The 16,304-nt window shown below is 44.4% G+C and overlaps 1 protein-coding gene across 5 annotated transcripts in view; it reads left to right on the plus strand.

Annotated features, from left to right (window-relative positions):
* Positions 1–3,772: 3,772 nt before the first annotated feature.
* PITPNM1 (phosphatidylinositol transfer protein membrane associated 1) overlaps positions 3,773–16,304 on the plus strand; it is a 43,236-nt gene continuing 30,704 nt past the window's right edge. The window contains exons 1-7 of one of the 5 annotated variants that reach the window (XM_053259520.1): positions 3,773–3,904; positions 7,799–7,891; positions 8,112–8,326; positions 8,498–8,619; positions 9,014–9,235; positions 11,820–12,131; positions 15,176–15,271. In XM_053259520.1, the coding sequence (XP_053115495.1) occupies positions 7,814–7,891; positions 8,112–8,326; positions 8,498–8,619; positions 9,014–9,235; positions 11,820–12,131; positions 15,176–15,271 (1,045 nt within the window). In that variant the 5' untranslated portion in view covers positions 3,773–3,904; positions 7,799–7,813. The other 4 variants (XM_053259530.1, XM_053259547.1, XM_053259540.1 and 1 more) reach the window with 4 other exon arrangements.

A 16,304-nucleotide genomic window follows, 5' to 3' on the forward strand; every position in this document is an offset into this window, starting at 1 on the left:
TCCCCTTTTGGTCTGTTATGATTTAATATGTTGTGTTGTGAGCCGCCCAGAGAACTTGTTATGGGACAGCTAACAAAGTCTGTTATAACTCCGTAAGCACTTAAAGAAAAAGGGTTGGCCACTTGCTCAAGAATTATTGTCACATTCTTAAAGCTTCTGTTAGAATGAGAAGTCTTGTGTTTGATCAATCCTACTGGGCATGGAGCAACAACCAACACCTGTTGAATGCCACTTGGCGAAACTCTCACCTGCCCAAGAACTTGTGCACTTGTGGTACATCTGATCCCTCCTTGCTATGCTTCCTGATAAGATGTATATTATTATTATTATTATTATTATTATTAATTACATTTATATCCCGCTCTTCCTCCAAGGAGCCCAGAGCGGTGTACTAGATACTTGAGTTTCTCTTTCACAACAACCCTAGCCAACATCTATGATGGTTAGTGTAGATAAATCCCTTGATAGTCTTGGAAAGCCTTTCATGTGGCTTTCAATGAGTCCACAGACTGCAAGTACAGGGCCTTTCTATATGGTCAAAATATGCTCCAGCTGCATCTGATGTTCCTTTGAGCATAACCATGGAGCCATATTTTATTTGCACATAATAAATTGGGAAGGTATCTTCTTGTTAATGCATACTCCCCTGTTCTTTTCTTTAAAGGAAAAGTCTAACTAAATATGAATTCCAGTTTAGGAAAAGAAAATAACATGGCTTCCTCAAAAATGGTTTTCCAAGTATGCAGGTATCTGGGTCTCATCTCCTGTAACAAGAAGTGATTCTGATTTGTTTGCAAGTCACACTAGTGGTGAACTGCATTTGGGAGTAGGGAGTATTGCATTTTCCCAGGCCAGATTGTTCAAAACATTGCGGTTATGTTCATGGAACAGAAGCACAATTTTGAGAGGAACCTGCAGGGGCTACAACAGAAAAGCTGATGTGAGTGGTTGTGTAAAAGCCTAAAGAGGAAGCAGCTGCAATGTTTTCAGTTTATAGGTCTGAGAGACTAAGTGAAAATACAGTACAATCTAAAGCTAACAGGAACCACCAACTGTCTTTGACCCTTGCATATCACAGGAATCAAATCCACCCACAGAGCTTCAAGTAAAATATATGTAGAATTTTAACTTTGTACTTAATGATGTTCAAGTAAATATACTGCTGCTACTTGAAAAATATCCCCTAAATTGTTTTTTAGTTTCATTCAGTTGAAACAGCCTCTGTTCATTTTGTTTAGCTGCTTCACTGTGGTGTGGGGAGGGTGGAGAGAGAAATGCAAAGAATGAGCTTTGTTCCTAAGGTGAACTCTTTCTACTGAGGTATGGTCTCTAGAGGAGGGTGAAATGTACACACAGGTTCTGCATTTTTGGTATTGTTTTAACATAAGGAGTTCTGGCTTTAGTCCGTTGCACATTACCTGAAGTTAAGGCTCACTGAACTCATTAGGACTTACTTCTGAGTAAAGATGCAAAAGATCAGACTGTGGCTTCATGTGTGTTGACAATTATCCCCTGAATTAGTATTACTTCATATAGACAAGTTCATTGACTTTATGCTAATTGAATCAAGTTGTAGACACTGAAAAACAAATACTAGTTAAATTAGAACAATAAAAAACAAATATCACTATGCAGTTAGCAATTACTTTTGAACAAATGTGTTCAAAAATAGACACTGTTGAGCAATTTGAATGCTCAAGGGTCATAAGTTTTTTTTTTTTAATATATAGCAAACACATCTCAGGGGTATTGCAGTTTTTTGTACAGAAGAAAAAAAGCCTGCAACTGAAATCGGTGAAACTTGCTTTTTAGTAAACAAGCATAAGATTAATCTGCTTGATTCCTTCCTTGCTTAGCTACAGGCAATTGCAGTGCTTGGTTTAATGCAGGCCTCAGTTATTTTTAACCAGAATGCTTTTGGTACAATAACTGATGTTTGTTAAAACACAAGTGCTTTTGGAAACAGTAATGTTGCCCTAAAATCAGAGTCACATTTCCTGCTCATGGAAACTGCAAAGGATTTATATCTAAATGGGATATATGATTTCCTCTGTGCTGAGAATGAGCTTGCTACTAAGTGAGCTGTTGGTTAGGAAGCTAGAGTAGTATTAAGTGGGGAGTCTGCTGAAGGGGCATTCAATAGAGGTTAAGTCCAGGAGCTTTTTCTGTCTTATTCTCGACAAGGAGAATAATTATGGACTGAAGCTTATATGCTATAGCTAGGAATGTTGGAGACTGGCCTGGGAGACCACCTGGAAACTCTTGTGTGTTACCCTGAGTTCTTCTGTCGAAGAGAGGTGGGATAGAATATAAACAAGGAAGGTGAGTGTGAAAAATACCTTATTTTTAAAAATGACTTGGCAACTTTTGGGCTGAAAAACTGCAATGCTGTTGTAAGGATAGGACACAATACTATGAGAAATGAACTGAGGTGTTGAGCACAACTGCTGAACGTTGAATTATTTTCTTATTTACTTTTAAAATCAGTTGAAGGGTTTCTAGATTGTTTTGCCAATATGCTGTATTTAAATATAATGTATACTATGGTAAAAGAACCCATCCCATACACAAATGTCACAAAATTAGTGTTTTTTTTCTACTGAACTCGGCCCATTCCAACAAATACATTTGGTGCAGTCGATAATGGGAAGACGTCCTGTAATTTTGAGTAGGGGTATGTAGTTTCATTATAACAGAAGTCGTGCTGCGTTATATCTTCAGCAATGAGGGACAGTCTGCCGATGATGGGCTCCGTTCTGGCCATTTGAATGTCTACTGCAAACATATTTTGGACTTGGAAGCCGCTTTTATTATGTACACGTCGCACAATCTTTCCCCCTCGAGATTGCCTTAACCTTTACTCGCGCGACACGCGTAGCAACTCCCAAGATCCACATTCCTTTTCGTCTGCTGATGTCATTGGCGTTTCCCGGGTAATGAGCCGTGATGTCATAGGGGGGAGTGAGAGCGCGCGCATGGAGGCGTTGAGACTTTTGCAAGCGCCTGGGCGCAGTTTCTATGGGAACCTAAGCTTGTGCTAAAAACAGGTTGGCTGGAAGCCCCCGCTCCCACCGGTCTCAAATCCAAACAGGGAGGGAACCCTGGGGCTACGGGATCCTGCTGATCGCCGTCTTCTCTCCTGCCCGATGCTGGCCCACAGAGCCCAATAACGCCGTGGCTTGAAAACCTCTTACCCGTTTGCTTTCTTCTCGGCCGTCTCCCCGTCTTGTGTGTCTACCGCACCCCAAAGCCTCTCGGACTGAATAAAGGTTGACTCGCTCCCCCCTCCCCCCCCCACGCCTTCGTGCCGATTCCATGCCCCAAAGAGCAAGGGGTTGGCTGCCCCATGGCGCGTTCCCTACGCCAAAGGCGAGCTCCAAGTAACTTCGATATTTTGCACACCGGAAAGATCCGCTGCCGCCACCGTGTCCGTCTCCCCACTGCGCCTCGCGCCTCACCTCCCTCCTTGCCCCCACCCTTTCGTGTTCCCACCTCTGTACTCCTTCACACAAGCCGCGTTTCCCTTCCTTGCCCGATCCCCTCCCAGTCACGCTCTCTCCTCCCGCTCGCCACCCGCCCGCCCCCCGCGCTTGATGCGAGGACAGCGAGAGACTGCGGCTGAGCGGGCTTCGATGCTGCGGTGGCGCGGGAGGCAACGGCCCGGCGCTGTTCCGTCAGTCCCTGTCCGCACGAAGGCCCCCCGCACACCACCCCGTGCCACCATCCAGACCATGATCCCGCCGCAGGAGCCGAGCCCTGGCAGCGCCCAGGCAGTCCAGGGCTGCGAGAGGGCGGGAGCAGGGAGGACCTAGTGAGGCCGGCGGTCCCGCTCCTCCTTCCCTCCCTTCTGCCCGTCGTAGCATACCACTGCTTACACCACCGGCATCCCCACATCGAGCCACAGGTCTGGGCCCGGGAGGGGTGGCGGGTATGTGTGTGCACGCAAAGCAGCGGGGCTGGGCGAACCAGGGAAGGCACGTACTGCATGGAGGGGCTCAGGTCCGTCAGAGGAGGGGCGTGCATGTTGTGGGGTGCAAAGTGTGCGCGCGTGCAGAGTGGAAGGACGGCGGGTAGGGTGGGGTAGAAGAAGAAGAAGAAGAGGCATGGCAATCGGGGGGTGGCGGCTTGTCCCATGGGCCCTCAAAAGTGAAACCATGTGGCCCAGCAGGTCTGCCCCATTCACCTAGTTCTCGTGGGCAATGGCATTCTTTGCCTTTCCCTCTGCCCCCCATACCCGTCTCTCTTCTGTGTTGGTTAGGACCCTGCTGCCCCCTTTGTGTCTGTTGGGTCTCAATTCCCATATGGAGTACTGCAGCTAAAGTACCAGAAGCTGGACGGGTTTTACCTCTGTGAAGGCATGTGGTGGTGATGACAGCACGGTTTATATTGTGGGGTGGTTGTGTCTCCTCAGATTCAGAGGGTCTGAGGTTGCCTGTCTTCCTGATCGTTTGTGGGCTCTGTTGATCAGGCCTACGGAGGCTTGGCATATTGGTTGGAGTTTATTGCTTAAGGCTAGATTTAACTGAACCGTGGGTAGATTGAATGTGTTTGAGCCTTTTTGAGTTGTTCTGCCAGCAGGGTTGCCATCTTTTCCCCCTTACAGGGTTCCTGTGCCTTTTAATAGTTGAATGATGATGACATTTCGGTAGCTGAAATTTTCTCAGATATGGAGGCAGAGACGTAGTGGTAGGGGTGGGGAAACTGCACCTGCATAATTTATCTGTCTTATGGCTGTTAGCTGTACAGGAGCTTTGCTGAGGGGAGGAAAGTGGCAACACTTCCTTCCAGGGCAAACATATTGAGGCCTGGGCTGGGTGGATGCATTTGATTAATGTAGATTAAATGTGTAGCTTTGCTGTCTTAAAAAAAAAAGGGAGAAGGAATTCGAGGGCAAAACCAAGAAGTGAATGAAAACACATAGTTTTGCCTAAAGCTCAGAATGCTACTACTGTAAGATATAAATATCTTTACAACACAAAAGCACATCCTGCTCTCAGTGGTCTCCCTAGTTAATATTTGGTTTTGGTTTGCAGTTGTGTAGCCTGATCCTATGCATGTTTACTTGGAAGTAAGGCTGACTATGATCTTTGGGACTTAGCTGAAATAAGTGTGCATAATAGAGTTGAAGTTTTGAATTCCATCCAGTTCTCTACTACCATCTTGCTACTGCTCCCTTCAGAGCTGACCATTATTTGGTATGGGTGCATGAGAGCATGTTCACAAGAAGCATGTGTGTGTGTTTGTAGCAATATATAGCTGAGCCTGAGAGATGAAGGTTTGGTAGAGATAATGTTATGTGGTTATATTAAAGGCATAGCTGGCTGGGTGAGTGAATTGTGGCTGAGACAGGGGAATGTTTGGACATGAAGTTATTGCTGCTGGACATGGCTTTATAAGGGAGTGAAATTCAGGACGAGTCTCCTTGGTATAATAATTGAACCGCATTCATATTAAACATGGATAGGCTTATGAGAAAATGGTATATGATCTTTAATCTGGCAATTCCAAGTGGTGTATGTGGGTCAGGGAGAGGGTTTTCTTTCTTTTTTTCTATCTCTCTTTGAGGTCTCAGAGTTGACCAGAGCTGAAGATGAGGATATTGTATGACATGTTGAAGAAATGTTTCTTCTGTGATGGCTCAGTGGAAAACTTTTGTTTTCAAGCTCAGGATCTAAAACCCTGTTCAAACATGATGTTCAGCTTGCGTACAATCTGTGTATAGTGTGTACTTGTGTAGATAGGTACTCACAGTTATTCACACATTATGTTCAACACTTATGTATCAGCACACTTCCTACCTGCACCTGCATTTGAGGGAGCCTGTACCCCATGCACATCTTTAAGATGAATGCATTTACAGTCATTCAGACAAAAACATGTATGCAGACAATTATATGCATATACAACATAATATCTAAACAGGGTTTAAGTGACTGACATATTTGAACTTTGCAAGACGTTTCTGTACATATGAGAAATATATGAGGTTTTGATCTCAGAGGAGGAAGTATTGGGTGGAGTGTCAACTCCCCATGAGCAGCACAACTTGACTGTCTTATCTATCTTGATGTGCTTGACTGTATGCCAGTCCATTTTCATATGGGCATCCCTGGCAATGCTGCATTTTGTTGACTAGTGTTTACTGACTATGCTCGTGTTATTTTAGATATGAGTAAAGCTGTTAGGCATGTAAGATTATTTGGCCTTATGGAAGCCCTTTCTAGCACTTTTTTAGATGCTTCCGAGGGGATGTAAAGTGAAAGGATTTATTTGTGAGAGCTGGTGTAGTGTAGTGCCTAAGCATATGAGCTGTGAATTGGAAAGTCCTGGGTCCAGATCTCATTTTGGCTATGAATTCAGGGTGGGTAGCTCTAGGCAAACCTTTACAACCGCCGCCCCTCTATATATGGAAATAGCACAGGCCTACCTTGCAGGGCTGTTGCATCGTTTACTAAAATAATATACATGGATTGCTTTGAGCACTTGAAATGGGCTGTATGGATGTTACATATCATTCTTAAGTAAAGCTGAGAGTTGGTGCAGAGTGAAAGGGCGGGAGGATCACTGTCTTGTGATAAAGGCAGGGGGGCATATATGAGGCCAGCCCGTTATGACTGTTGGAAACTCTCCCCCCCCCCTTTCTTGGTGGGTCTCCTGTTTAACAGCAGTATGAAAGGCAGAGATTTATTAGCTTTCTTCAGCATTGCATCTCCATGCTGGGGGGAAATGGAATTTGTGGAATTTTTGCCTGTTGCATCACACAACTGTGGCATAGGAGAAAAGAAAGCAATCTGGCATCCCGAAGTCTTCAGCAAGCTGGGTTGAAAGCATGGCATAGGCAAAGAATTGGAAGTATATAGTGGCAGTGCAGTGTTACCAAAGACAGGAATGATGGCTTGAACTTAACAGCTCAATTCTTGGTATGTTTACCCAGAAATAAGTTCCACTGTATTCATGGGGCTTATTCCTTAGTTAGTGTGTTTAGGGTTGCAGCCTCAACTTGGTGAGAGACACATGTAGCTGGAGCAGTTCCAGGCTGCATGGAAAGGTGGGAGACTTCAGTCTGTCTGATCTGGGAGAATCAAGCCATGGGCAATAGCAAGTTGAGGACTGGTGGCCTAATAATGGGGGCAAACACAAGAACATAGAGAATAGGATGGGTGGATTTGCCCTCACCTAGTCGGGAAAGTGGATGAGCAAAACAAAAGTCCAGCAAGGAGTAAAGTGGTGTCAAAATGGTGCTGCTCTTTTGCTCTGCACCCAGTTTCCCTTCCAATATGTTGAAAACTCCCCAGCCTCACATTAGCCTGCAGTTGCTATGGAAACCTACCCAGCGGGTTGCATGTTGAAATAAGGTCAAATGGAGATTTCTTCCAAGCTTCTCTCCTTCTGAGCAAGTGAGAACACCATTAGACACCACCTTTTGCTAGAGAATCCTGATCACTGCACTTCTGTAGATTGTTTCAAGGAATTACTATGTCTTTTTCCTGACAGTGTAGCCGAACTGTGGGGGAAAATAAACAAAACAACCTGTCTTTGTGAGATGAGGAATCATTTGGTCTGGTGAAATTACTCTTGACAGAGAATGTGGGCCAAAATGCTCTCCCAGGAGGAAACGAAGTTCCTATGGTGGAGATTATGGTTGGCAAAATATGCCAAATCATAGCTATCCTTAGCTGCCTGAACCTCCTCTTTCCAGCTGAACTATATCTCTGGATATCCCTAAGTGCACTACAACCTCTCACATTCCTGACCTGGTTATACACACTTATATCCCCTGCTCTGTATCAACTTGTAGGGTCTGATTTTCAACATGCTGATTAAGGAGTATCACATACTGCTGCCCATGAGCCTGACAGAGTACCAGGTGGCCCAGCTGTACATGATCCAGGTAACACCAGTGGTGAATGAGGGGAAACAGACTTCTTAGAGAGCTGCATGATGGGTGTCTATGGCAGATGCAAGTGGTGAGATGGGGCCCTGCCCTCGACAGAGTGGTGGTGGGGTTAGTATCTGCTCTGGGCCGAGGGAGACCAGAGGGTGGGCGGGGACAAAGGGTGGGCGATGTCGTGTGGCATCTGCTGAGCAGGATTGGCTTTCCTCCTCTCCAGAAGAAGAGCCGTGAGGAGTCGAGCGGTGAGGGCAGTGGGGTTGAGATCCTGGCCAACCGGCCCTACAGCGATGGCCCAGGTGGCAATGGTCAGTATACACACAAGATCTACCATGTGGGTTCTCACATCCCCAGCTGGTTCCGTGCCCTCCTCCCCAAGGCAGCTCTGCAGGTGGAGGAAGAATCCTGGAACGCCTATCCCTACACACGCACCAGGTATCTGCTGAGTGAGAAGGGGAGAGGTTCTGGGGCGGAAGTGGGGGGAAGACAGGGAGGAGGAAAGCTGGGGCTTGAGGACAGTATTCTGGTTGAGGGGGAGTTGGGGCTGCTAGCTGGGTGGAGCAGGGCTGTCAGTTTCACTCCCCCCCGCATGCCCCCCTCTTCCAGATACACCTGCCCCTTTGTGGAAAAATTCTCGATTGAGATTGAGACCTATTACCGCCCTGATGCTGGGAAACAGAACAACATCTTCAACCTGAATGCAGTGGAACGAAGGCAAAGAATTCTGGGTGAGTGTCCAAAGACTGAGCAGCATCTACTTTTCTATATTGCACAGAATGTTGTAGGGCATGTGAACGTTGCCAGCTGTGGATTGGGGGATGTGGGAAGCACATGAGGGCTATTTGGTGATGTTTTGGGGTTCTGAGGTGAGATGATTTGGGGGTAAGTTTGCATTCCACTTCGTTCATGATATTTGCTGCTCTTCCTTGTAGAATTAAGAGTGGAGAAAGTGAACTTGTGGAAACGGAGATATAGGGGCTGGTATTTATGGACAGAGAGGCAAAAGGATGTTTCTTTGAGGATCTGAACAGACTGAGGCATGAGAGGGAAGGACAGCTTGGGCATCTGAAGGAAGGCTAAGTGCTTGCTCCCTATTCATCCTCCACTTCACCCCTCCCCCAGACACTATTGACATTGTACGGGACGCTATCTCACCCGGTGAATACAAGGTGGAGGAAGACCCACGGCTATACCACTCAGTCAAGACGGGACGTGGGCCTCTGGGAGATGACTGGCTGGAGAATGCCGTTGCTGGGCCTCTCATGTGTGCTTACAAGCTTTGTAAGGTGGAGTTTCGCTATTGGGGCATGCAGTCCAAGATTGAACAGTTCATCCATGATGTAGGTGAGCACGTGGGAATGTCTTCTCCATTCTTATTTCTTTGTAGTCATTCTCCACAGAGCCAAGTGGTTGGGGCTAGGGAGACTGACTGGTTCAGAGTGCACTCTGCTGTCACCCCCAATAATACTGATAGAAGCACAGTGTCTGTGGCAGTATTCATGCAATGCTCTTTTGCTGAGCTGCCCTTTCAGGTCATACTTCATAAGTGTTAGAGCAATGTGAAGTCGGATGTAATGACTGCTCAAAATTTCTGTTGCAAACAACCCTTGGGGAGCCTGCATGAAAGGAACTGTGTGGGCTTGTTTGAGGATTCAGGGTAATTTGTGACCTGAAAAGGGATAATTGGGTTGCCTGTCCTTTCCAAATGCATCATCCTCTGTACTAGTTGTAAAGGATAGCCTGACACTTTGAAATGTTTATTAGGACATAGGGTCCATAAATTCGGCCATCACAGGTAGCCAGTGTCAACAATAGATGTGATTCCAGTGGCCTCTGGCACCAGTGTGGTGGGTCCCTTCCTCCACCCCACTGGACAAAAATGCCCCTGCAGCCTAGCTCCCCAAACACCTGCAGTTAGTCTCAAGACCTGGCAGCTGCGGTAGAACAAGTGCCAAGCGATGTTCTGATTGGTTGCAGGTTTGGCATGTGCTTCCTGATGTTGCTGGGGCCATGTCCTCATAAGTGTTGGGGCTGGCAACCCAGTGAGGGAAAGCTGGCAAACAGAGCTAGAGTGATGTGGAGAACCAGAGCATCCGTGGGGGAGAGATGGGGAAAGAAGGGTTGCTGTCAGCAACGGCATTAAGCAGGGCTCAGGGTGCAAATCCCTTCGGTGAAGGTGGCGGAGTAGTGGCAGTGGTTGGCTTCTAAGCCCAGCCATGATTGTGGACCACAGTTTAGGGCAAACCAGAGGAAAGAAGCAAAAGCTAAGATCTCAGTATAACTGCATGCGTGGGCTCTGCAGAAGTGATGTTAATAAATTTAGAATCGGTCCTTTCAAAAGCGGATATACAAATGCAATCTGTGCAAATTAGTTCTTGGCATGTGATGAATTAGTATCTAATAATCCTGCACCAGCTATTCACAGCCAAGAAATTGGGCAAAGCTCCACTGCCATTTTCCTTAGCCCGTGTCCTTGCATGCTGTAGCTTAAGTGACTGGCACTAAGGATTATGAGGGAGGCAAGACTCCCCCATAAACTGTGTACAGATTTTTCTCAGTTTTGAGCACAGGGCCCCTGAATTTCTAAAAGGAACTTTTGATTGAAACCATTTTCTGTGGGATGGTTTGTGGACTGAATCGAAATGCTGTCTTGTCTGAAACGCCAGAGTGTGAAGTTAACATTTTACATATTAGGTGAGAGTGCAAGGAAGGAAACTGGCTGGACAGCAACTTACCAGAAGCTGCATGCTCAATTTATTTATTGCTGCACTTTGTGTTAGCTGCTTATCTGCCATTGAAATATTGGCTGGGATGATGTGGCAGTGAAAGGGACAACATGCTATTCCCAGCTAAGGGCTAATTCCAATATGTTAGTAGGGGACTGGATTCTTGTGTGCTTTTGCTCATGGATATTTTCGGCAAAATCAATACAGACATTGTTTTTTGCAGGGCTTTACAAATCCCTGCAAAGTGCTCCCTGGCACCTAGAAATTTAACTGTGGCTACCTTAAGTGGGGCAGTGAGGAAATGCTTGACTGACAAGCAGAAGGTTGCCAGTTCAAATCCCTGCTGGTACTATATTGGGCAGCAGCGATATAGGAAGATGCTGAAAGGCATCATCTCATACTGCGTGGGAGGAGGAAATGGTAAAACCTCTCCCACCAAAAGAAAACCACAGGGCTCTGTGGGCACCAGGAGTTGAAATCGACTTGATGGCACACTTTACCTTTATTCAGAGGTAGAGTTATTTAATAAAATCTTTATTTGTCCCAGGCAGTCCTGTTTCTGTTACAAGTATGTGATTTGCAAAGGGCATAAAGAGAAGTCCATTTGCCCTCTCCCTCCATCATGTCCATCACTAACTTTGCCAAGTATCCATTGTGTGGCTCCTCAATGTTTGGGATGGCTCCTGGATCCAAAGAAAATGTTGATTTAGCTCAGACTTGCAGCTGAATCTGTGTCTGGGGATCGGGGGTGAGTTGTGGAGTCACACATACTATCCTCTCTCATTCACAAAATTCCCTCTGACCCCTGCTCCCTTAATCTGGTATTATGTGGGTTTGGTGTTTGAATTCCAAGTGAGCAAGTCTGATTTCTGTTTAACCCAGGTTGAGGATGTGTAAATGTCATGCCAAAACCAGAGAGTGGGATGGGTAATTCACATGGGGAGGGTGCATGCAACTCCATGGTCTCTCCCAGTTTTTAAAATTTGGATTCTCTTGTGAATCTGAACCAGGCTGCAATGCTTTTGTTAGCAGTGAACAAACTTGTGGAAGACAAATTGAGTGGAGTAAATGTTAATGTTAGAATTATGCATTAATGCACTGGGAGCTGGAGCTAGCCCCTAGTCACAAATAAAGTTAGCGAGAGGTGAGCTTCAGTTTCATGGAAATAGCTGTGTGGTTATGATTCTTGACATCCCCTGCAGGTCTGCGGAAGGTGATGCTACGGGCGCACCGCCAGGCCTGGTGTTGGCAGGATGAGTGGATAGACCTCACCATGGACGACATCCGCAGGCTGGAGGAGGAGACGGCACTCATGCTGGCTCAAAAGATGGCCAAGTGCACAGAGCCTGACACGGGCCCTGTTGTGCCCAGCCCTGAGGGCCCAGCGGAACTAGACAACCATGAGAAGCCAGACAGGACTGACATCCTCAGGGCTCCTGACTCCTCTCCAGATGATCCATTTGCCAAGCAGTGGTCGTCGTCTTCTCGCTCATCCTACTCTTCTCAGCATGGAAGTGAGTAACAATTGTAGATTTTAGTAAATGGAAGCATAGAGAGCAGCTCTGTGGAGGATAGGGAAGGGCCAGAGAGGTTGCTGCTGGAGACAAATTGTTGAGAGCAGTTGACTCGTCCTGGAGGGCCATGATCTTCCTGCTCCCTTGTCTAAGGGTGGCTTTGCTTTATATTAAAGGCTAAGCTGCAGGTTATCTTCAAGGGGTTCAGTTCTTCTATGTTGGATTGTGTAGCTGTCCCTGAGTAGTTTTGCATTCCCCTGTCATGCCTGGCTTGCCTCACTTACTTTTGACCCACCCAGAATTACCATACCAAAATATTTTTTTATTGTGCTGCTTGTTCACTATAGTCTATCATTTACATAGTGTCATTTGCTTTAACATGCATGTGTTAGAGGTGAGGTGATGACTTCTAAATTTGTGCCAGTCCTATGATCCTGTGGCTATTGATGGACAATGACTATAAGAGTCAGATGTGACATTATTAGCATTAACCCCTGCTAACTTGGCAAAGAGGCACCTTTTAACGTGGTGATTCTCTTTATTTAGCAGGGGGAGAGTAACTGGCCCTATCCAGCCCCAGCACAGTACTTCCAGTGACTGTTGCTGGTGTCTATCTTATGTTTCTTTTTAGATTGTGAGCCCTCTGGGGACAGGGAGCCATCTTATTTATTTATTATTTCTCTGTGTAAACCGCCCTGAGCTGTTTTTGGAAGGGCGGTATAGAAATCGAATAAATAATAATAATTATTATTATTATAGTGCTGCTGCAGACCATGGAACACACATTTGCTTTTTGTGCGGCCTGCCATGGTCTCTGATTAAGTTGGTTTTGCAGGTGTTTGTAGTACTGCAAGATGTACCCCAGGGAAATTGATAAAAGCTCCCAAAAGCATGACTAGCATGCATTTTATGTGACATCTTCTTATCATTTTGGTAAGCTGTGATGTGAGATTATTATTTATTATTATTTAATAAAATATTTTTAATGGTATTTAACAATAATATTGTTTAAAAATATTTTAACAATACTGCTCGGGGTGGCTCAGAGACATAAGTTTTGGGCGGTATAAAAATATGTTAATTAAATAAATGTAATATGAAGTTTAAAACAACAAAACAAAACAATGTAAAATAAAAACAATTAAAGCCCAATTTAAAAGCAGGTTAATTTAAAAAAAATATTAAAAATAACTGAATTATTCAATTAATAATTGGTTCCTTTGATAGATAAACAAATAAACAGCAATAGTAGCATGTATTTTAGTACACAGTATTTTAGTGTGGCTTTTATGGGCACTTATTGGATTGTGCCCCTGACAGCAAGACACTTCTTCTTTCTCTCCCCCCCCTTTTTTTTCAAATTCAGTTTTTATTAATTTTAACAATAATAATATTGTCATTGATTACAAATAGACAAAAGTGGACTTCCCGCACACATCTCTTTGTGAATCATCAGCTATAAAGTTTACCCTTCCTATAATAATAGTTCAAAACATAAATTTAAACCCTTACAAACACAGCTAATCTACCCAACCTGCAGTTTTTTACTAAATTTCGAACCCTGCTGTAAAGTCCATAGTAGGAAAATAGTTCTTTAGATACAACAAGAATGGTTTCCAATCTTCTTTGAAGCATTCCAAATTTTGGTCTCTTATTAGTGTTGTAAGTTTTGCCATCTCTGCATATTCCAAAATTTTTATCAGCCAATCTTCTTTTGAAGGCAGTTCATTACTCTTCCATTTCTGTGCATATATAATTCTGGCCACCGTAGAAGCGTACATAAAAAACGTTGAATTAGTTGTAGAAATTGCACCTTGTATTATTCCCAGCAGGAAGGATTCTGGCCTCTTAGGAAATGTCATTTTAAATATTTTCTTTAACTCATTATATATCATATCCCAGTATGCTTTAGCCTTCCCACAGGTCCACCACATATGAAAAAAAGTGCCTTCAGAGTGTCCACACTTCCAACATTTGTTTGAAACATTTTTATACATTAATGCCAATTTTTTGGATGTCAGATACCATCTATACATCATTTTGTAATAATTTTCTTTTAAAGCATAACATGCAGTAAATTTTAAATCAGTTTTCCATAATTTTTCCCAGGCTGCCATTTCTATATTATGACCCACATTTCTTTCTCTCCCCCTTAGTTTGCCTGAAGCACATTCAGAAACTATCTTTAAATGTGGTATTTTGTTTTGTATATCTAAGAATGGGAGTAGACATGTAAATTTTTAAAAAGAAATGAAAACCAAAGGTTTCTTTGTTAAATTAATTGGACCAGCAGTAGTTTGCTGTCTAGTTTGATCAGTTTCACTTCTTGAATAAGAGAAATGGAAGCCGCTGTACTTTGACATTAGGAAAATAGAGTAGGCCTTTCACAGCAAGACTTATCCTGTATAGTGGCAGGCTCCTGATGCTGAGTGCGACGATTGCAGTGAGGAGGAAGTCATTGCTATTGCTCTGCAAAAACAGTCACCTGTACATACCCTATGATAGGATGCTTACTGTTGCATGGAGTTTTGAGTTACTCCTAAATGGCAGATCAGATAAGAATATTTATTATGGTCATTGACCAGAATACATCGCAATTAACCAATCACAATCCCATCATCTATATCAGTCTAAAAAGCAATATCAATCTAATATATCCCCTCTGAAACGAAATATCCCTAAATAGCATAAACCACTTAATTTACTTACTTTAGCTATCACCATCTACTAGAATAAGGGAAGCCTTTATGATTTCTTGGCAAACTTTATGTACAATGATACAAAATTTGGCAATATGAAAGGTTACATGTACATTACTGTTGGAGAGTAGATAAGAAACATAAAATTCCTCTGACCTACCTGGTAAACTGAATAATAAAGGGATTACCAATTTGCTATGTAAATTGCACCCAGATGGCAGTATTGGGAGTAAGGTATAGGCTTACTTTAGATTTGAGGATGATTTCTGGTTATTGTTGGCCTTTATTTGAAGGAGCACTGTAGATTTCTTGGTCATGATCTTCTTTTTCCTGATGTCTCTGCAGCTGGAGTGTCTCCCCATAGCTTATCAGAGTGGCGAATGCAAAATATTGCACGGGACTCCGAGAACAGCTCTGAGGAGGAATTCTTTGATGCTCATGGTATGTGATGCTAGATAGAGGAGCATTCTGTGGTAGGGCTGTGCGCGAATGGCTTGTTCAGCCCTGGGGCGGGGATCAGTTTCTTTAAAAAGCAGGACTGTACGTACTTCTCTGCCACCCCACCACTTTTCCAGGCACAACACTCGCTGTTCAAAAGGCTGTGTGTGGCTGCAGTGCTGCTCTTAGCAGCCTGCGCATGGCGTCGACACATAAATGGCTGCTGTGCATGCTGATGCCTCACGCAACCTTTTGAACAGCTAGTGCTGCACCCGGAAAAGTGGGGTGGAAAAGGCAGGAATCTCTCTCAGCCCTATCTTGGAGAAGCCAGGGAAGGAACTTGGAGCCTAGATGCTCTTCGCAGAGCGGCTCCATCCCCTAAGGGGAATATCTTGCAGTGCTCACACTTCTAGTCTCCCTTTCATATGCAACCAGGGCGGATCCTGCTTAGCTTAAGGGGACAAGTCATGCTTGCTACCACAAGACCAGCTCTCTTCTAATTCTATTCTGTGGGTGCATCTGCTCCTAAGAGGTTTGAAAGTAGGAGAGGAATTTTTGAAGGTGCTGACTTGCTGCTCCTATGGACACCTGGAGTCTTGATTACATGTGGGGACTGGTTTATAAGAGCATATGTGAACTGGCCCCCCATGTTTTATATTTATTTGGATTTGTCTCCCACTCAGACTCAGTGGATAGATTTGTGTGGGGAGTAGATCAAAATCTTTGGTCTCTGCCTACGTACACACACTCCAGTACAAGAGTAAAGACAGGCGTTGGCTCAGTGGTAAAACACATGCTTTGTATAATGTCCCTGTTCAATTTCTATTTAAAGATCACAAATAACAAGATTGCAAAAGACGTCTGTTGAGACCTTGAGGAGTTGTTGCTAGTCAGGGTAAATGGTACTTACTGGCCTAAATAGACCAATAGTCTTAACTCATAAGACACCTCCTTATATCCTTAAAACATTGCTCACGTTTGTGAACTGTGGGTGTAATTATAGTGGTGGTATATTCACAAAGTTTGCACTGTGCTT

Source organism: Hemicordylus capensis, chromosome 1 (genome assembly GCF_027244095.1).
Source record: "Hemicordylus capensis ecotype Gifberg chromosome 1, rHemCap1.1.pri, whole genome shotgun sequence".
Lineage (NCBI taxonomy): Eukaryota > Metazoa > Chordata > Lepidosauria > Squamata > Cordylidae > Hemicordylus > Hemicordylus capensis.